Source organism: Carettochelys insculpta, chromosome 4 (assembly GCF_033958435.1).
Source record: "Carettochelys insculpta isolate YL-2023 chromosome 4, ASM3395843v1, whole genome shotgun sequence".
Taxonomy (NCBI): domain Eukaryota; kingdom Metazoa; phylum Chordata; order Testudines; family Carettochelyidae; genus Carettochelys; species Carettochelys insculpta.
Genome location: NC_134140.1, coordinates 66,285,567 through 66,308,084, shown reverse-complemented (window position 1 = coordinate 66,308,084; position 22,518 = coordinate 66,285,567). Strand labels below are relative to the sequence as shown.

Here is a 22,518-nt window from a genome sequence, read left to right as displayed (position 1 = left end):
GTAACTTTATAACCTGAAAAAGAGAAACTTATATGGGCAAAACAAGTGCACTCACTTGTGTCTTCACATTCAATGCCTTGTTCAACAGGAAGAGTCTCCTTTTCTGTGCCTCAGACTCCTGCGTTTGCTAGCTCCTATTTAAAATTTAAATGTCCTGTTAGTTTAAATAGTTTCAGCCTGATTGTCTGGGATGGAAGGAGGACAGGAGACACCAGATGTTGTTTAATTAGGCCAGAAATTTATTGTGAAAATGTTGGGATTATCTGGCAAGTAAAATCATACATCACAGGTAATTCCATAATCACTTTCATATATCTTTTCCAATCCATTTTATGTGATCAAGGTGTGATAATGTGTGTAAGAAAGGTGATGTTTTACATCACTTGTCACTGTTCTACAATTTCTATTAATCTGATACAAAGTAAATCTTGTAAAATCAGTAAAGTTAGGAGTTGCTAGGTTTGCTTATACTGTTTATACACATTTCATCTTTGTATCTGAAATTTTGAATATTGTCGAAGTATCTGCATCACAGAACTGTGCGGTTTTCCTGAGTAACACTCACAGATTTAAATCAGGGCTAGACAGCTATGTATTGATGACCCATTAGATCCTCAGCTGTCATAATGGGACACTGAAGAATCTCATCCTGCCCAGTGATCTTCCTGTGGATGAAGATAGCACAAAGCCAATGACCACCTTGTGATTTGGCAAAGCATGAGTCCCTCACTTACCTTTGCAAATGACTCTCAACTCCATTTGAGCCCAGTAAATTTCCACACCTGGGCTGCAGGCTTTGTTTAGAAGAGTTAATTTCCATGCACATGGTAACGATTACAGAAAGCAGTTGGGATGCCTCCATTTTGCTTCTTTCCTGTTCCTTTTCTTTGAGCTCTGGGCATACAATTAAAAAGTGTTTTGAAGGTCTTTAGTCAATAGTCTCAACCTCTTGGAAGTTAACCAGAGACAATTTATCAAGCCAGCAGTCTATTCTATCACTGCTACAAACCTGGTATGAGGACTCTGCAGTCAATGTATTTATCTGTCAACCATTTATAACGTTCTTCTTTTATTAGTAAATCTTTAGTTATTTAGTATCTTTAGTTACTTTACTGGCAGCATGATATTTGGGTTAGATCTGAGATACATAACTAGCTGGATATAGTGTGTCAGCCTGTTGGGATTAGCTAGAACCTCATAGCTGCGTCTACACGTGCACGCTACTTCGAAGTAGCGGCACCAACTTCGACGTTAGGCGGCGAGACGTCGAAGTCGCTAACCTCATGAGGAGATAGGAATAGCGCCCTACTTCGACGTTCAACGTCAAAGTAGGGACCATGTAGACGATCCGCGTCCCGCAACGTCGAAATTGCTGGGTCCTCCATGGCGGCCATCAGCTGGGGGGTTGAGAGATGCTCTCTCTCCAGCCCCTGCGGGGCTCTATGGTCACCGTGGGCAGCAGCCCTTAGCCCAGGGCTTCTGGCTGCTTCTGCGGCAGCTGGGGATCTATGCTGCAGGCACAGGGTCTGCAACCAGTTGTCAGCTCTGTGTATCTTGTGTTGTTTAGTGCAACTGTGTCTGGGAGGGGCCCTTTAAGGGAGCGGCTTGCTGTTGAGTCCGCCCTGTGACCCTGTCTGCAGCTGTGCCTGGCATCCCTATTTCGATGTGTGCTACTTTGACGTGTAGACGTTCCCTCGCTGCGCCTATTTCGATGTTGGGCTGAGCAACGTCGAAGTTGAACATCAACGTTGCTGGCCCTGGAGGACGTGTAGACGTTATTCATCGAAATAGCCTATTTCGATGTTGCTACATCGAAATAAGCTATTTCGATGTTGGCTGCACGTGTAGACGTAACCCATGTGTGGTAAATCAGGTTTTCAGTTACCTCTCACTATATTACACCTTTGGATGGGAGCCAAAGCCTGGAAGGTAGAAAGGAGACTTTGTTTTTTGGTTTCTGGTTAACCAGTACAGTTCTGCAGAAACTTTTTATTACTGGCTTGATGAATCTAAGTATGGCATAAACCCCCAGTTCTGGGGAATTGTCTGCCCTCACTATAGAATTCTGAGTGTATTAGGACCCAGACCTCCAGTATCAAAGTATCTGTTCCCCACATACTATTTGCACTGATGCACTGCTCCAAGCTTAGATAAAGATTTGCGACCTCAGAGCCTAGTCTTCCTTTCTGTTTCTTGCTCTTCACTAAGTCCCCAACTTTGCCCTGGCAAATCTGGGGCAGAGGGAAACCTTCATTCTAGCCAGTCAGGACAAAGCCTAGTGTTTGTACTATGTCCAGGCATGGCATGTTGATGTTGCTCCACCTAATGCACATGAAAACAGAGGGCTTTTACTGCGCAGACGTGGGAATGCTATCTTTCAGTCACTTAAGGAAGGAAGAATTCATGTCAGTCAGGCCCATGGGTAGAGTCGGGGGGGGGGGGTGGAGGGAAAAAGCACCTGCCCCAGGAGCCTGGCAACACAAAAGGGGCTGGAGCTCTCGGCTGCCACCACTGCTGCTACTGCGCCCTTTAAATCATTTCCAGAGTGCTGTGCAGCTCACTCCAGGCAGTGCGGAGGGTTGCAGCAGTGTGTGGGGAGCTGGCTGCCCCTGGCTGTTCTGCCTGAGGCCCTACCCCTTCCAGCGAGGCATACAGCAGTGCCCTCCCTGCCTTGCTGTGGGCCCAGCAAGGCTGTCAGCCCTACTGCCGTCAGCATTCCTATGCTGATCTTATTTGAATGTGCCTACCATGGAGCAGGTAGTGCTTTAGCTTCCCCCTTTATGGCACGTATTCTCTGAATAGCCAGACAAAAGGCCAAGCACTTAATCTACAGTGAAGTCATTCTGATATTTAACTTTTTTTCTACTTTAGTACAACTCCACTAGCTTACGTAAAGTAAAACATCACATACTTTTTCAAACAGTCCCTCGAATGCTTCTCAGACCTGTAGAATGCGTAATGAACATGTATTTGTATGGTGTGGAGGCTGAATGCAGTATTGCATGTTACTCTACACAAGTCAATGGGTTTCTATTGTAATCCAGCTCTTCTGATGGTTAGAGCTTGATCCAAAACTCACTGAAGTCAGTAAAAGACACCCAGGTACTTGAGTGGAATTTGGAATAGATCTAGTAGTAATAAAGTAGTAATGGTTAGGACAGGTACATAGAATCTGAAGACATTACAGGGGATTATCAGGGCTAACAAAATGCATTTGGTCAAATGCTTTATTCTGTCAATTGTAGAACTTGGATTATAGAATTCATATTCATGTGATTTAATAAGTTAACCAATTTTTTTTTAAATTTTAAGGAAATATTTATTTCCATTGACATAAACAGATGAATTAGAATGTCTGGTTTCAATCTGTCTCTGCAGAGATTTCCTAAGTAGGGAGATGATTTTTTTTTTAGTTTGTTTGAATTCTAAAATTTGTCTTTCTTGCAACATCAATACATTATTAAAAGAATTGTGTCCTGGTTTACTGATGACTTATTTTAATTGTTGTTAATGTCTGAAGAAGCTATGTTTTGGCACCAGGAACCTTGAAGTGGCTTACTTTAAATAGGAAATGTCTTTTATCATTATTCAGTCATCTGTTCACAACAATCTTACATAACACAAGTAGAAAAAAAATTGCAGCTTATAATGGGATAACAAAGTGAGAGAAATAGTTTTTAAAATATAAATTAGTATAGGGTATTAGGGCAAAATAAGTCATAGAGACGCCCATGGATTTCAAGGACTGTGGGTAAGAACTTTAGATCTAAATGCTAATGTTACCACTAGGAATTCTATTTTCTCATAAAAACACAAATAATGTTTTGTTCTCAAAGTGAGAATCTGTACGTAGGGAGAGCTGAATATCAGAGTCAAGATCTGCTGCGTGGCTCAAACAGAACTGATATCTAAAAACATCAAGCAGTATTCTGAAAAAGGTTAGCTTTATTTTTTAGAACAAAATAGCTACAGTTACATGAATACCATAAACTGCACGTTTTAACACCTCTATCTGCAGAGAATGTTAGCTGAGTGCTGAATATAAGGTACTGTAATACACTAAAAAGGAATTTCATCAAATTCATGCATGCCACTTTTTATAGATTGACTAAAAAGAAATACTTCTAAATGAAAACTGCCATTGTTGTCTGTTTAGACAGAATTCACAGGAAGATACATTTAAAAGTCACAGACAAGGAATTAATACACTACAATATTTATATATATCTATATATATCTATATATAGATATATATAGATATATAGATTTAGCCTCTTTAAAAAAGCTTGGATCACTATTACACAAGCTACTGTATATGATAGAATTTCATGGTGAAAGCTTATGGCACAATTTCTTCATATACAGCTCACAATTACATATCCATGGAACGTCAATAATTACTTTAGTCCGTTTATCTATAACTTCATTCTATCATACATTTTAAAATGCAAACTTAAGAAATCTCTCTTGCATATTTCACAAAAACGAAAGTGAAAAAGTGCAATAATATTCAAGCATGTCAAGAATGCAGGATCAACCAAAACTCTTCCAGCATTACACCCAGTGCTTCCAGCAAGCTAACCTGCTTTCACGAGCCTTTCAAACTGAGCATATCTCAGGAAATAGCGTATATAATGTGTTGCCTGAAGGCACCATTGCTATAACCACTTGCAAAATGGGGTGGGGAAAAATAAACCATAGGTTGAACCTCTATAGTCCTGCACCTGAGTTGGGATCTGACCAGTGCTGAATGAGAGAATTTGCTAGATGAGGGGAGATCAATATTGTCTAGCATAGGAGTTGGCAACCAAAATAGCAAGCAGAGCCATATTTTCCAACTCGGTAGAAAACTCAATAATCCAAGAGCTGTAGTACATGTAATATTAGACGGTTCTTAATAAATAACATCAAATCACACTTTTGTAGCCCCTGTTTTAAGACCAGCACACACACAATGATTCGTAATGCCATACATGTTTACTGCAGGATATTCACAAACCTTTTACATGTGCTGTTTCCTCACACTTTGCATGTGTGTTTGTCCTGTTATCTTCCTGACTGTCACTCCCGAACCTTCTCTCTTTCTCTGGAGGACTCTGAGGGGAGTTAGCCAACATTTCAGGGTCCCATGTAGTTTGTTTAGGTCTGAGTTGTTCATTTTTGGAATTTCAGATGTTCGCCATTTATCGAAAATAATCAGTTTTTTTGTTTATTTACTTTGCAATTATCATGTTGGGAGTCACAAAGAAGTCCTTAAAGAACAGCAGGGTGCAGACCCCTGTTCTAGCAGCATTACCAACACTTCCACAATTTACAAGGCTCTTAGAAGACATTTCGGGGTAAATTAGTGTGAAATAACAGCATAGAATATTGAGATCCAGGACTGGTGGCTGTAAACAAACTTTAGGGGAACACAGGAAACTTAGCCATACCGATGACAACTAAAATCATGCTGGATTATGGATGTTGACAGATGACAGAGTATCAGACTAGAGAGGTTCAGCCTTTACTTACTGTTAATAAGTTTAATTTTGGTTTTCTTATATTTTTCATTTTTATACCTTTTTATTAGCGTTTTTAAACTTATGCTTGTTTGACTTTATTATCTTATTAATAACAATATGACATCTTAAAAGAAGTACAGTAAGATGTAGATAAAAATATTTTTCTGATTTAAGGGGTATTGTAATAATTCATTAGATTGTTCAGCAATTTAGAGGTATAAGGCCAAACTCTGCTCTGTTAAGTTAGAGTAACTCCTACAATAGTCTACAGGAGAAGCAGAATTTTATACATAAAGGGCTAATAAGTGCTAAATGTAAATACGAAGTGCATCACTTTCTTGCATCCGACACATTTAATAGGGCTTAAGTATCATATGAACTCATTTTCATCTAATACAAAATTATTGCTAGAAAAACTACTTTTGAATCCTTCTAGGGCTAAGGAAGACTTCTTCTTTCCCTATTCCTATATATCTATATCTGAGTTTTACTCTTTTAATCTTAATATGGGTTTCACATACATTATCAAACACTAGTTTTGGAATTCACTGTGGAACAAAGTGGACACATTTCTTCATCCCTGCAGTCTAAAGTGCATATTTGAATTGCCTAAACAGAAGCATATCTAGGATTTGAAACTGGATTTCTCATAAAGCAGTCCAAAAGAAAAGTGCTTCAAAAATTGCAAAAGAGAGAAGCCAAGGACAGGCAAACATGCCAAAGAAAATACAGAGATGATATATGCAGTTAATCTAGGACATAAGCAAAAAAATTCAAATTGTTTGTGACTTCCACTAACCTGTTTAACATGGTACTGGCATTCAAGATTGCTTGAAGCCACAATATGGTGATAATGAGTTAATTTAAACATGCCCTTGAATGGGAAACAAATAAAAAGGACAGTATTTTCTTCTTTTGCTTCCCCATCATCTAAGAGACATCAGGAAACAATGAACATTAGTTATGTCATGGCAGTAATTATTATAACCAATACAAGATTTGCTTTCTTTACATTTCACTTGTGCCAATGGGTGACATTTACCCATAACTTAAGTTGCTACATTGAGGAATTTAACTATGAGAGAGGCCCTGTTCCATAAGCAATATTGCAGATCCTACTAGCTTTCCACTGCAATTTGATTTTAATTAGCTTACTTTGCATACTCCAGAATTTTGTGTAAATTTTGAGTCTGTAGTGAGTACCGCACTAATGTTATGTGCCTGTAAAATATAAAAAGCTAAAGTGACTGGACTTGGTTTCTACAACAGTTAAGACTTTTAGTCTTCTGAATTTCATATTGCACTGATCGGTTTCGATGTGAATGTAATATAGTTACAGCAAAATATCTGGTTTATATACTAGTAAATCACAGGCATAATATACTTGAATGTTTTCTATCCTTCCAGCATTTTTTTTCTTAAATAGGTCTAATCTGGCTTTTCCAAATTATCACTATTCAGAACGATCCATTATTACTTTTTCAGTTCTTGTCCTCAGCTCATGGCAATTATTTTAAAGATCAGACTGTCATTTAATTAATCCTGTAGATGATGAATACAGTTCAATCTCATTGCACTTCCTCTTATTTAAAAAATGGCGGGTGTTAGGTTTAGCAAGCCCTGTGGCCAGGAAACTCATTTTCATACCTTTGAAGAAAGCAGTTTCCAAGGCTGTGTCCTAAGGGAACCACCTAAGAAGCAAGATCCTTCTGCCACACTACTTTCTGTCCCTGCTCCCCCACCCCCTTGTCTTAGTGCTCCTGAGCTATATAGCCAAAGGCTTCTCTTCCTGTACTTTTTTCTTATCCTCTTCCTGTAGGAGAGGAAGAAGGCACAAAAGGGGAATTAGTGCTGGTCTGAGCACCATAAACTCTTTTACTTCTTCATAGGAATCTGCAACTTAAGATGTGGATTTGTATGGTACAGCCTCTAGTCTAAGGTCAGTGGGACTAAGTTTGCCCCAGAGATGCTGCGTTCTAAATGCCTGGAGGGGATGCTGTGGGATTTTGATCCAGGAAGTGAGTCTGCCGCATGAAAGTTCATCACCTAATACATTATTTTGCTAGTCTTTAAAGTGCTATATGATTGCTGGTTTGAGTCTTCAAAGCTGAAACTTTTGATGGAAAACAGGCAGTTTCTTAATTAAAAAAAAATCCCATTGAAATATATCAATGACATATTTAAACTTTTAGGCTGTGGCCACACTTGGCCAAAACGTCGAAATGGCCATGCCAATGGCCAAATCAAAGAATACTCATGAGGTGCTGAAGTGAATATTCAGTGCCTCAGTAGCATTTGCACGCTTTCGGCCATGGTGCTTCAAAAGTGCCCCTTTCAAACGCATGCGGCTGAGTGTGGCTACACGGGGGTCCTTTTCAAAAGGACCCCGTGCATTTCAAAATCCCCTTTTACCCTCAGCTGAGGGGAATAAGGGGATTTCAAAATGTGCAGGGTCCTTTTGAAAAGGACCCCTATGTAGCCGCACTGAGCCGCGCGCGTTCAAAAGCGGTGCTTTCAAAGTGCTGCAGCCAGAAGTGTGAGAATGCTAATGAGGCGCTGAATACTCAATTCAGTGCCTCATTAGTATTCTTCAATTTGGCCATTGGCATAGCCATTTCGAAGTTTTGGCCAAGTGTGGCCACAGCCTCAAAGTTTAAATATTTCATTGATATATTTCAATGGGATTTTTTCCATTTTCACCATAGGAAGTGACTTTCCAGTATCTAATTATAGTTTTAAAGCAATCAATACTGAAGCAAAAATCTTGAAATCATCAAAGTGTTTCAATTGTCTGCACTGATTTTTTTTAAACAAGTATTTTACTGTGGGAGTTTTTTTCGTGATAATGTGTCAGTATTAAGCATTTTCCTCTCCCAACATAATTTGGAAATTGTGAAGATTTTTATATCTTGGGAAACCAGTTTGTTTCAACTTGCCAGGAAGCTCCTCCATCCTCTTCCTCTGATGTTGCCCCTGCTGAGGTCTTTGACATATAAGCTGTGTCTACACGTGCACGCGACTTCGAAGTAGCGGCACTAACATTGAAATAGCGCCTGTCGCGGCTACACGCGTCAGGCACTATTTTGAAGTTAACTTCGACATTAGGTGGCGAGACGTCGAAGTCGCTAACCTCATGAGGGGATCGGAATAGCGCCCTACTTCGACGTTCAACGTCGAAGTAGGGACCGTGTAGACGATCCGCGTCCCGCAACGTTGAAATTGCCGGGTCCTCCATGGCAGCCATCAGCTGGGGGGTTGAGAGACGCTGTCTCTCCAGCCCGTGCGGGGCTCTATGGTCACCGTGTGCAGCAGCCCTTAGCCCAGGGCTTCTGGCTGCTGCTGCTGCAGCGGGGGATTCATGCTGCATGCACAGGGTCTGCAACTCGTTGTCGGCTCTGTGTATCTTGTGCTGTTTAGTGCAAGTGTGTCTGGGAGGGGCCCTTTAAGGGAGCGGCTTGCTGTTGAGTCCGCCCTGTGACCCTGTCTGCAGCTGTGCCTGGCACCCTTATTTCGATGTGTGCTACTGTGGCGTGTAGACGTTCCCTCGCTGCGCCTATTTCGATGTGGTGCTGCGCAACGTCGATGTTGAACATCGACGTTGCCAGCCCTGGAGGACGTGTAGACGTTATTCATCGAAATAGCCTATTTCGATGTCGCCACATCGAAATAGGCTACTTCGATGTAGGCTTCACGTGTAGACATAGCCATATAGACCAGTCTTCAGACCTTAGTGTGCCTAACATGGGTGTCGGGCAGGTGTGATGTGTGGCTTTATCACCATAGTCCATGCTGGCTTTGTATCATTATAGAAAGAGTCAGTTTTAGACTAGGATCTTCCTAGTCAATAGGCTCCTGTCTCTTTGAAGTTATTCCTGGAGGTATGTAGTTAATTGGCATGCCTGCTGATATCTTGGATTCTCCCTATAGGCACTAATGGGTAGCTGCTCTTTTGTGGTGTGAGACAGCTGAAAATCTTACTTGAGAAGCCTGTCATTCCATTGTATGACTTTTACATTCAACAAAATAGGAATATTTTCAATATTTTGATGTGCTACAATGCCTGTTTGCTGAAGTAAACTTTTCTTAGATGATTAAAAAGGCTCTGTTAACTGGGCAACTGTTGCCATACGGCTCTCAGAAAAAATGCAGAGTTATTTGCGGATGGTAAAATCCTGACTCCATTGACTTCAGTGTGGCAAGACTGCAGTTCACTTGGGAAAATATCATAACCACTTGCTGGATGATTATTTAGGAGTCATAGAATGAATCACTGTAGCTTGTCCCTTCTGTCCCAACCATTTCTGTCCTTGGTGCCATTATAAAACAAATGCATTCCAGAAATATTCCAATAACACAGAATTTTCTCCAGTTTTTTAAAATATAACAAATATACAGAACTATAAATATATAAACTTACAAACACTGTGCAGTCCTCTAGGGGTACATACTTTTTTTTTGAAACCTGGCCCCCGTTAGTATCAATGTTATACGCTGCCTGTTGTCACATATTAAATATACCTCATTTTAATCATTAAAGATGTCTGGAAAGCACTCATGCGGAAGGTTTATGGGATTACAATATATATACAGTAGTTGTTAATGTGATTACCATACACTAGTTGCAGAAGTAGTGTGCTACACTGAGTTCCTCCCAACACATCCCAGTCACTCAAGAGGGTTTCGGGGGGTGTTAATGGATAATTATTGACCTTATCTGGCTCATCTCTATTCACTTTGTCCCTCCACACAATTTTGCCATGTAGTGCCTAATCATTTTGTATCTCAAGACTGTTCTCCTGAAAACCTATTGTCTAAATCTTCTCCCACTTCTGAATGCTTAACTTTGTAATTTGTGGTGTTTGGCTGTGCTTAAGTGTCTCCAAAGCCAACTCATGCGTGTGTAGGGCATAATATTTCACTTCTTGGCACTTCTTTGGAACTATGCAGTCTGGATGACAGCCTGAGTTGGTATAAAAAGTTGCAGTGCTAGGGACTGTTTGTTGCAGCTCAGAATCTGGCCCAGTACATTTTATGTACTGATTCATCCAGAGTTCTTTTATTAATATCAAAGCAAAAGGTCATTTGTTTTGGAAAGGAAACAGAAAACAAAACAAAAAAAATGGAGAATTTATATAATACTTTATGAATGTTTCATGATGAATGCACCATAAAAATGGGTCCAATTCTTCTACTTTTGAACTTAGCGGGACACTTCACCACTGAATACAGTGGGCAAACAAATATTTCCCATATTTAGTAGTCTGTGGGAGACAAAAGATAAGAGCCCAGCTTCTGGATCTTGGCTATATAATACATTGGCCGTGTTTACACTACAAAGATAACTTCGAAGTTGCTTATTTTGAAGTACAACTTGGACATAAGACTTCGCAGTTGAGTGTCTACACATACCCCACTTTGAAGTGAAACTTCAAAGTAGGGCCCTGCTCCATTCCCAGGAATGGAATAAGGAATTTGAGACTGGGCTCTCTTCCCTCGAAGGTAACTTTGAAGAGAGGGAAGCTGCGTGTCGCCTCTCTGCAGGCTACTTTGAAGTTAGTTCCTAGTGTAGATGTGCCCATATATTCACATATGTAAATATGCCTGTGCAAAGGGTACAACATCTGATCCCAAACCAAAATAGGACCATATCCAAAACTGAAGTGGGTTATGCAATTGTTTTCTGAGGCAATTCAGCACAAGCAGATTGCTAGTCTTTTGAAAATCCCCCTAGCTAATCCTCAGACAAAACCAGCTTTGTATCCTAATCTCCAGTGCAAGGATATGTTGCTATGACTAGTTCATACACAATATGCCTCTAGTAATGCAGCAGATGTTTGCCCTCCAGCTGTTTTGCTTTTGTGTATTCACTTTGAGCGGCAACAAACCAAAATTTTAAATGTGCTCAAAACAAACTTTTCAATAATAAATTGTCTTAGCTAGTGGATTTCACTACAAGTTCAAAACATCAGGTATGCCTTTACCTGCAGCTGCCTATAGGTTTTCACATTTTGGAACAATTTTTTTTTTTTTTTTGCTTTTCATTAGAGAAAAGTGGCAATGCTATTTACTGAAATTTATATATTAAAATGACATAAAATCTATCATGTAAAAATTGCAAGGTGTAATTAATGCAGTATAGGAAATTTTAAGTAGAGAAAATATGCTCCAACAGTTTCAATTGCTTCTCCTTTTATTGTAAAGTGAGGAAAAATATAAGACTATGGCCCTGATATATGTTTAGAACAAGTGCTTAGTTTTTTTCTAAGATACAGAATATTTTCTGGAGCTGTCCAAGAAATCTGTATTTATGTATCACATTTCACTGGTAATGGAAGTATCTGTGCATAAATGTTGCCATAGTCAGCTTCAAAAAGTTCATAAGCTTGCTTTTATCATAGGTATAGTCCCTAACTTCTCCCTTTTTATTTTTGTCACTTTTCCCTGAAATAAAAAGGATTTCAACATACATATCTGTCTTGTCTCCCCAAATACTGAGGTTTCTGAACAGCTACCCAATGAGAGAAACATATTTTTAGTTCTTTTGACTTTTATTTTGATTTGTTCAGGTGTGATTGTAAGTAATGAAAGGTACAAAGGGGCAGCCAGTTTTCAGTAGCAGTAGCTTGTTCCTACTGCAATGTGCATGGTACCAGAAAGTCTGACGAGCGGGCACTTCGGACAGGACAATAGCTATTTGGTGCTACTTTGGGCATTTCATTACCATGTGTTTTTTTTTTTTTTTTTTTAAGATATGGCCAAACCATAATCCATTTATGAAGTTCCTTCTATGGACTATTATTTTTAAAGAACCCCAAATATAATTTAACTGTGTTCTGTGCTCATTAAAAAGCCCATTGCCATTAAATCAAGAAAATGTGCTCAAGTTCTAAAACTTGAACGAATTAAGTAGAACTTAATGAATCAGTAATTTATTACTATCATGTAAATTTTAAAGGAGGAGAAATGTGTATATTATCTGTTACCATGGGAGTCATCTAAGACATACTATAATCATTTTGTAATATCTTTTAAAAATTCATTTGAATTAAAAATTGTAAGGAAAGTATACTGTACAATTATACCTAAATGCAAAACTATGTATAAACATGTTGGCAGTATAGTTATAGTATAGTGTTATGATTTTACTGTGAAAAAGTTGAATGCTTAGTTAGTATGCAGTAGAATCTTAGTAATAGCAGATATAGCTTCACTGGGTGTCATTCTTCATCTGTCCAATAGCGACTTTGCATAGCAAATCAAATGGGATCTTTTTCTTTCTGCCTTTTAACTATCCCAGTGAGCATATATACACATATTTGCAATGGAAAACCTCTTGCTGAACATGCCAGCCAAAACAGTGTGTACTAGAAGCCTTAATCTTGTTATTGATGAATGTCCTCATGCCTAATGATTTTGTAGATAACCCAATAAAAAATGTTGAAAATTAGAAAGGCTAATGGGAAGCAAGCTCTGGAAATGGTATCAATTTTCTTGGCTCGGTCTATGAATACCTTCCTCATTTCATCGTGGCTTTTTGGTGCAGCTTGAATGGGATTATTTGGCCCCTTTGGAGTCACTCCATCTTTTGCTTGCAGACATGGCCCCATTCCATAGGCTGTAAAACTAAATCGACTTTCTCTTACCTCGTCATCCTGTTAACAAGAAAAGTAGGAAACATCATCAGTTACATAGATCTTTCAACCATTGAGGGTAAAGTTCTGTCTCCTTACTTCAGTGGCTTCTTTATCTTTCTGGGTGACACTCTCATCAAGTCAATTACAAAAATCCCACAGATTTCAAAGAGGGCAGAATTTCACCAACTGAGCAGTTTTTAAATACTTATTCTATTCAACTTCCCTTATTTCTGTTGATCTCCAATAGGACAAATTATCAATTTAATCTGTTTGTTTCCCCATTAACAGCCCAATTCCATGGTCTTCAACCAGGCAAAATTTACATTGCTTTTTCCATCACAGACCATATAATTTGTACTGTACAGAGCGCCAAAAGGCCAGGCCACCATTGAGCTATCATAGTCAATATAACATGTTGACATCAATTAAATTATTGGGAATTGTGCCTGCTTGAATACTGTGCATCTAATTAGTCTAATTTTAATATTTTATTTTTATAGTTTCAGATAATGCATCAAATAAAAAGGATTGTTTTTTTTTCCAATTGTAGCTAAAATATTAGGTAGAGGAGGATAAGGCACATGGCTCACAGGTAAGGTCATAGTCTGTGCAGTTTCTCCACTGTACATCCAGCACAAACCCGTTGATGTAGTTATTTTTGGGTTGACTCATGTGAATGAGAATTGAATGTGGTCTGAAATCGCACTCAGTAGAAAAAAGAATTGTGTACCTGGTATAGGGATGTGCTACATGACTGTAAGGTGGTTTTAATTTTGTGAGCACACTTTGCATCACTATTTACATAATTATGGTTATCAGGTAGGAAGAGATGCATAGGCTCAAATTTTGCCTCTAACTTATTCTGCTGCTGCAAATATAGATTTACAAATTGTATGCAGGAACTGAGGCAAGATCCAAAATTAATGGAAAGTATACCCCAAAATCTCCTTTACTTTCAAACTATTGTGTTCCTTCTTCAGTACATATCCTACTTATGAATACTTCAGTTGCTTTTGAGAAATTCAAATTTGAACTCTATTTCTTGCCTTATCTTGTTTGAGTGCTATATTACTATATGCTTTTAAGATTTCTGAAGTGCAACAAAGTACAAAAGTATTCACATATTATTTCTCAAATACTTATGTTCTTCAGAAAAGCTCTTGACTTTGAAAAACAAACAAACATCAATTTATAAGTCAGGCTGGGAAAGGCCCTGATTATCTTTCCTATCTCTGGAGAATTTTTGAATTTCCAAAAAATGCTCCTGCCCAAATTAGGATGAAAAATAGAAATCTTAATGTTTTTTCACCAGCTAAATGTACTTAGAGATAATCCTATCACATCATTTGAAATGTTTCATTACAAAACATTTCATTTTAATATTGACTTTTTTGACATTTTCCTACAAACTGACTTCTAAATCAAAAGTTTCTCTCTGAATCAAACTGAACAAGAAGTCCTGTGGCACCTGATAGACTAACAGATATTTTGGCACATAAGCTTTTGTGGGTTAAGAAAGACCCACTGCATCTCACGAAGAGGGTCTTTGCCCATGAAATCTTACGCTCCAAAATATTTGTTGGTCTATAAGGTGCCACAGGACTTTTTGTTGTTTTTGAAGGTACAGAATAACTTAGCTGCCCTTTGACACCCTGAACCAAAGTGAAGTTTTTATTTTCAAGATGTCAAATGAATTGTGAATATTTTAAATATTGTCAATTTTTTTTTCAAAATGAGAAATATGTCAAAACCATTAATTTCCTCTGCACAGTTTTGGTGTCAACAAATCAGATCATTGTGTAAAAAGCCAAAAACATTCAGTTAAATTGAAAAGTTTAGGATCACAGTCATCTAAGGGATTTTCACATCTCTGCAACAGAATTGGCAGGTAGAGCTGTTTGTGAACTGATCCAGTCAGAGTCTGACAAAGCTGGTATCAGCGCCTGCCATTCCATTGAAATTTTTTAAAAACTTGTACTGTTACAATCATACTCACATAGTAAACAAAGAGAACTTTGAATAGCACTTCTACATTGACTTTATTGTTATTAGTAATGCACTCTAGTAAATGAAAAAAGGAAAATCTGACATGGCAGCAAGAGAATAACACTAGGCTAATAAAGGATAGAGATGAATAACAGAAATATAAAATGATGCAAATGTAATGACATGACAAAATACTAAGTACTCTGGTACCAGTACCTCTGTTGTCTTGAAAACCTGAGGAATAGCATCTTAGTTGCAACACAAAGTACTAAATTCACCTTGTGTGATTCCTGAGGTCAGTGGAGTTACATTTAAGATGAATTTGTGATTTTTTTTTTTTTAATAGCCAGAATCTGATGATCAAAAACTTTTACTTGATACTGGACATAGGGCTTACGACCATGACCACTGATCTAAAATAAAATTTGGCTTCTTGAAATAAAAGGAATGATTCATTAAAATGAGTTTGCAGGATCAGACTCTGAGAAGGGACATGTGATTCTGTTCTATGCTACTAACTAAAATTGATCTTCTGGATGCACCTTCAAAATCTGAAAATAATTTATTTCAAACAAAGTTGATGGTACATTTGTTTTCATACAAATCTTTTATGTTCCTTTTCTTTGAAATATAATAAGGTTATATTTATGGCCATTTTGGCAAATATCTACTGATGGTCAGTATACCTCCATTAATTATCTAATACTTTTTTAATCCTTTTATAATTAAATGGACTGCCTCCTCAGCTGATGAAGCCACTAAATTGGTGGTATACTGATGAACCCTATCTAAAAATGTGGACCATAGAATATCTCATTCAAAAATGCAATGAATGTTGATTTGAAGACTCACGTCTTCCTTTTAGGATGTAACAAGGAAACATTTTTTTCTTTCCTTTGTCTTTGCATGATTTTCTGGTGCATCATCTTTATATGTAATTGATTTTAAAAAGGGGAAAAACACATTTTAAAAGCCTTCACTTAAATAGTTATGTATATTAACAAATTTGTTATTAAAATTTATATTCATAGTGCAGTTGCATATATTTTCTATTACTAGACATATTTGACCAGTTCTTTAAAAATCAATATAATTAGAGTGTTTCTAAATGTAGGCAAAGATTTTTGAAACACAACCAGAATTCTTAGAGGCTTGAAAGTGGTCAGCTGAGTTTGAGTATCAGTGTCACTATATAAAATGTCTAGGCATAACATGATCAAAATATTTAGTTTCCCTTGAACTCAAGATGTTTTCTGTTTGATATATGTTTTAAATAATTTACTTGTCCTAATGAGTAACACACACTTTTGCTGAAATATCTCCAATGTAATTTTTGGCTGCAAGCAGTACTAATAGTTTCAGGATGGTCTTGTAACCTTTGAGTTATTTAAAACATTTTGATGTTTTACTCTCCATGGTTTTTTGGAGAAAGCATTTGCAGCCTCTATACAAAGCTGAATAGGCTTTTTAAAATATGCATCCAATTTCCAGTTATTTCTCCTCGCGCTGATGTTAATTTTCAAGACTTCTTTGGAACAGTGGAAAATCGCAGTATAATTCCATTCTCTGATGCCAGATGTATGCAAGTCGGTAAGCACTACAGAATTAACAAAACAGGTACCTTTGTGGTAACACTTCACATCATCACATACAAATAATAATGAGGGGTAACAGAGTCCACATGAGGGAAAACATTAGTTTAGACAAAAGAACAGGGCGTTTGTTAATGACTGGGTATCACGTTATGACAAATGGGACATATTCTACATAGTTTACCCTTAAATTTGTACTGTAGACTTGAGCCAAAGTCCCGTCTATAGGTTCTGCCATTCTCAAGCCATTGCTACGTCTCAATGATTCATTGATTTCATTTCCATCAAGCACTCCCCCAAAATACTTTGATCAAAATGGGAAGGAAGACCAAAAAGAAAAAAGCAAAACAAAGGAAAACAAAACAAAAGAAGTGTAATTATCATTAAACATTATCATCAATGTAGTTTGTGCAGTTATTTGCATAGTAAAGATAATAGGATCTTTGAAAAAAGAATAGAAAAAAGTTGAATATTCCTGAAAACTAAGTATATTGAATTAAAATTTAGTTTAAAAATAGAACTGTCATTTTTAATGTATCTACAATATTCCTCTATGTGCTTGCTTCTTTCGAAAGATCAACAAGAAAAATAAGCTCTGTGTGGATCAATTATGTATGACACTTGCAATTCTGCCTCTTACATCTTCTGCTCACCTTAGGTGCTTTACATACAAAAGTTTATTAAGTGGTTTTAATTCTTATAAAAGTTCAGATCAAATAAATTAAAGCTTATTGAAAATATTTGCTGAATGCCAGTTCCTGCACATCTGAGTCAAGCAAAACAGTGTACAGCAGAAAGAATAGAACAGCTGTTCCAAGGTTTGGAATTTCATGTTTACCTCCAATTTCTGGAACTATGGTCTTGGTTGTGTTTTAATTCATGTGATACTTGGTCCTAAAGTGGCCAATTTTTTATTCTGTAATTTTTAAAAACAATTTTAGTCAGACACTAGGATGGAGCCAAGGTTGGTGGGGGAGTTAAATCTCTATCAGTTCCATCCTCTACGCTGCAACCGTGAAGGTAGATTTGAGTACCTACTCTGGCCTTTTTCTTCATGCATCCCTTTAATGAATGGAATATTCTCCAGGGAACTGTCTGTAATCTATTCATCTACTCCTTCAAATTCATCCCCATAACCTACTTTTTATCAGGAAGGCAACAATGACTAGGAAACATGGCATGTTAGTTTAGATGACTTGAATGAAAGTAACATTGTTTTATTAATAAAAAACACACCAAATAAGTAAAAATTAACAGTAGCCTTTTTCTGCTTTTCCCCCTGAGAGGTGGATTGGGCCTTTAAAAATAAAATCATCTTTGAATAATTTGGAAATACAGTTAAGATTACACAGCTGCAGTTGTTGTAGCCATTACTCTCTCCCTTTCACCTTCCTCCTTTTGTTCATCCCATTAACTGTTTTCAGCTGCTCTCAAATTAGATTGTAATGGCTTCAAGGGAAGGACTTGATTTGCATGTATGTTTCCATGCAAGTAACATAATGGGGACTGTTTATGAGTGGGTGACCCCAGTAGAGCTAATTGGTAAAATATTTGTGTGAAAATGTCAGTTTTTCTGTAAAAATGAATTTTGAATTTTTTAAGCCCGCTCTAATGACCACAGTATAAAACATCACAATAATGTCCAGATTTTCTTTTGCTAATTTCTAGATATAAATATGTTCCATTTGGGGAAAAATGTTGCCTATAGTAATTGGAGCAAGCTATAGATTCATAGTACACTCATTCCTTGCTATATGAGCACAATTGGTTCCAATTTTCTGCTCATAGGTGAAAACTTGTAAGAGGGACACTACAATTCCATTAAAATACATGTAAAAGTCTTTGATTCTTTCCAAGTGCTCCTAATTTGGTGAAGGAGTGGCAGCATGTGGCGCTGCTTTTGAAAGGTAAGTGAACTTTGGGTTTTGGGGGGTTGGAGAGGGTTAAAGGCGGGAGGCAGTTTGGGGCAATGGGCGGGAGGGAGGGTTTAAATCTGATGGGGGTTTGTGTCTCTGGGTCAGGTGGGGGGCTTAAGGCTGTTTCAGATTGGGTCTGTGAGGCCGGCAGGGTTTCAGGTTGCAGAGGGTTGGGGCCATGGGGCAGGCAGGTGGGTTAAGTTGTAGCAGGTGGGGGCCATTGAGCCAGCAGGTATTAAGGTTGCGGCAGGTTGGGACTGCGGAGCTGGTGGAGTGTTAAGGTTGTGGCAGGTTGGAGCTATGGAGCCAGCAGTTGGTTCAGGCATCTGCGGGCATGACGGGGTTTCAGGCTGCAGTGAGTTGGGTCTGCAGGGTTTGTGGGGGGTTCAGGCTGCAGCAGGTTGGATGTTCAGGGCTGGTGGGGATTCTGGCTATAGTGGGTTGTGTTTGCAGGGTGGGGAATAAGGCTTGTATGAATGGGGGTGTCTAGTGAACAAAGGTAGGAACATGTGTCGCTCATCTTAGTGAGTATGCGTAAGTAAAGTACTTGTTTAACGAGGGATGTGTATTAAATCCCCCTAAACTTGTGGCCCCATGCTTTTCCTGTTCAGAGAAACCCAGTTATGGACTAGAGAACACCAGTTTCACAAACGGAAACTCATTTCATCAGGGGTTTTGTAACCTACGGAAGTTCCATCCCTCTTTCTGGTCATGTTCCAAGACTGTAGATAGACAGGATTGTCTAATAATAGGCTTTTTCATCCTTAAACTCTCTGCTTCTGTAACCTCAGTATGATAGGGAACAGAATGCTAGCTCTAAATTGTGACAAGAAACTATTTAAAATCAAGGAAGTCTGTTATTTGAACATCTATCCTAGCATTTAATTTCTGTTCGTTCTCCTGTTGATTTACTGGTCAAATAGAGGTCACTGAAGAATTCCTCTTTATATTTTGCATATTAAATAAGTAAATCAAATTTTATTCTCTGAGAATCAGGGATTATTTAACTTGTGCTAAATGAGTCAAATGTACACTTTGCATTTTAATGTATAATCATTGGCTACTGTAGCTGAGTGGGAAAATATAACATGCTGGTAAAGTGCATTTACTAATTTACTAAATATAAGTGCACATAAATTTCATATTTAGAAATTGTACTGAAATACTCAGTTTCTTTGAAATAATATTTAACTAGTTTAATCCAGAAGACTTCCGTTATTTTTTAGAAGTGTAAATGAGCAATATAACAATATATCAAGTTCTTTTTGTAGTTGCCCAATAAGAAAGCATTAAATAAGGCTATAAGAAAATGGATACTTCAGAGTTGTCTCCAGACCTGCAAATCACAACAAAGCCCAAAGGTGGGCTTGGAATTCGCTTCCATGGAGTTGGACATAAGTCTGGCCAATAGCATGCTATTTTCATCGTCCACGAAAAGCAGCATGAATGTCAATTGCAAATAGAACTGCCTGCTGTCCCTTATAGGGAAAAAAAAAACAACTTAAATGGGGGTTGGGGGGAAGCAAACAAATTATGGAGATGGAAAAATGGAATAAGAGATTAAAAAGAGAATTTTTGTTTTTTATATCACAGAAATGAAGCACAAATTCTTTATAAAGCAAAAAAAGTAAACCCAAAAGTACTGCCAAAGAACCAAATGTACATACCAACTGATTTTTGAAAAACAAGGACAAAAACCTAGAACTGTCAGAGCAATATTTAGCAAAAGTGGTGGATGTGATTGCTTTATTCAATCATCCACCTTTTAAAGTGTAACAATGAGCATATGTATAAAATTCTATTATTAACACGTTTCAGTTCAACCGCTAGAATAAGGAAATTGAGGCATAGAGCAGCAAGAGACAGCCATGAATAAAATGTAGGATTTTTTCAAAGGAAATAATTAAAATGACAAAAGACTTTTATTTTCACTGTGCACTGATTTTTTGCCCTCTGCAATTGTTCTTGCTCTGTGAATGCAATTCAGCTGAATATTGTCATTTCATGAGAATTGCTGAAATAAGTTTGTCTCATTCACTGATACATATCTTAAAATACTTTCTATTTTCATTTTATTGTTCTGTGGTGCCTTGGACTATGCCCACTCAACTCTTATCGACTTTAATACTCTGTGCTTGAAGATCTGCTAGCATTTGGTCTTGTACTGTGGACATTGCAGACTGTGATCCCACTATGAGCTCACAAACACCTCTTTGTAGCAGAAGTATTTTCAGGGAGTTAGACTAGTATAGAAGGCATGAAAAATCAGAATCTTGCTCAGTATGTCATTGAGTTTCAAGGGCTTGTACCTGCAAGGCACTGAGCTGTGTGGCTGGATCCACCAAAGCACCAATATCAATGGACCTGTGCTTGTACTTAAAGTTTAGCATATGTTTAAGTGATCTTCTGGATCGGGAAAGACTGTTCAGCACCTCGTGGGCTCATCCCCACTCCCGTTGAGTTGGATTGTAAAGTGCCGAAGAGGTATATTTGAGGTGGTTAAAGTCTTGCTTTAAAAATTGAGTTGTAAATAAAGTTATTTTGGCTCTAAAGGAGAGGAAATATGTCACTCCTTCAGTTGGTGCTTTTGTGCTTAGAATACACTGTTTTTTTCACTCTGCTTTTGATGATGTGGTGAAATGACACTATTTGAATTCAGTTAGATTCAAATGTCTGAGATTGAGTAAACTTTGCATTTACAACACTGCAAAAGCTTCTATCTGTGGGATTATGATTCATGGGGTGCTTCTACACTAGGAACTAACTTTGAAGTTCAGCACTACTTTGAAGTAGCCTGGAGAGAGTCTACACACACTTTCCCTTACTTCAAAGTTAACTTCAGAGTAAGGCAGATCAACTTCAAAGTTCTTACTCCATACCTGGGAGCGGCGTAGTGGCCTACTTCGAAGTTAAACGCTGAAGTAGGGGGTGTGTAGATGCTCAACTTCAAAGTCTGTTACTTCGAGGTTGTACTTTGAAGTAAGCAACTTCGAAGTTATTTTTATAGTGTAGACACGGCCATGCAGTTTAACAATTAATACTCCAGGATGTATTAATTTTTTGCCTCAACTGCTCTCTTTCCAAGACTCCATCTCTACCAGGCCCTCTACTAACATTTCAACCTTTAAGTTTCTTTCAGAGAGCTGCCATATTTAAAAAAAAAGAAAACCTGAAAAAAAACCCCACACTTCCTCCCGTCTGGATGGGGAAAAGTGCACTGTGTGCTACCACATGCCACCTCCCTTTATTCCTCATATTGTTTCAGGGTGAAATCTCAAAAGCCCTGAGCCTCAATGAGTACAGGAACAAGCCCAATAGCAAAGGCAAAAGTAGCTTCCAAATTCTATGGAGGCATCTTCCTAAACATGTGTGAGTTGTCTGGTGGGGTGGTGGGCAGAACCAGCCACTGCACAACAACACTTTTTCTAACCTAGTAACTGAAGCTCAAATCCTGTCCCAGCGTGGTGGGAAGGCATTGGAAAATGAGCCTTTTTCCACCCTGCATCAGCCCCAAAGTGGTGTCCACTGTCTTAGGGAGCTGAATGCAGCTCTCCCTCCAGGCATTGTGACATGGGACAAAGGGTTGCAGTGCCACTCATACTTGGCCTGGCTTCCCCTCCATCCTGACAGATTTTGACCAGGCCAAATTTAAGTGAAGGGTGTCTGACCTGGTGCATGGGTTAGCAGTATCACTCAGATTTGGCTGCCTTTGTTTCATGATTTATGGAGATAGAGTTGGACCCATGGGACCATGCTATAGCTGTCCCTGGAAAAGAGTTACTTAAAATATAGGAACAGAACCTTCTGTGGGTCACATTTCTGAAAATGCGAGACAAAATGCTCTGGCGTGGAACAAGCTATTGCAAGCTTTTTTAATGTAAATACC

The 22,518-nt window shown here is 38.2% G+C and overlaps 1 protein-coding gene across 1 annotated transcript in view; it reads right to left on the bottom strand.

The window, feature by feature from the left end:
- Positions 1–12,886: 12,886 nt before the first annotated feature.
- GLRA3 (glycine receptor alpha 3) overlaps positions 12,887–22,518 on the bottom strand; it is a 130,363-nt gene continuing 120,731 nt past the window's right edge. The window contains exon 9 of the mRNA XM_074991865.1: positions 12,887–13,156. Coding sequence (XP_074847966.1) covers positions 12,887–13,156 — 270 coding nt within the window. The remainder of the gene's footprint in view (positions 13,157–22,518) is intronic.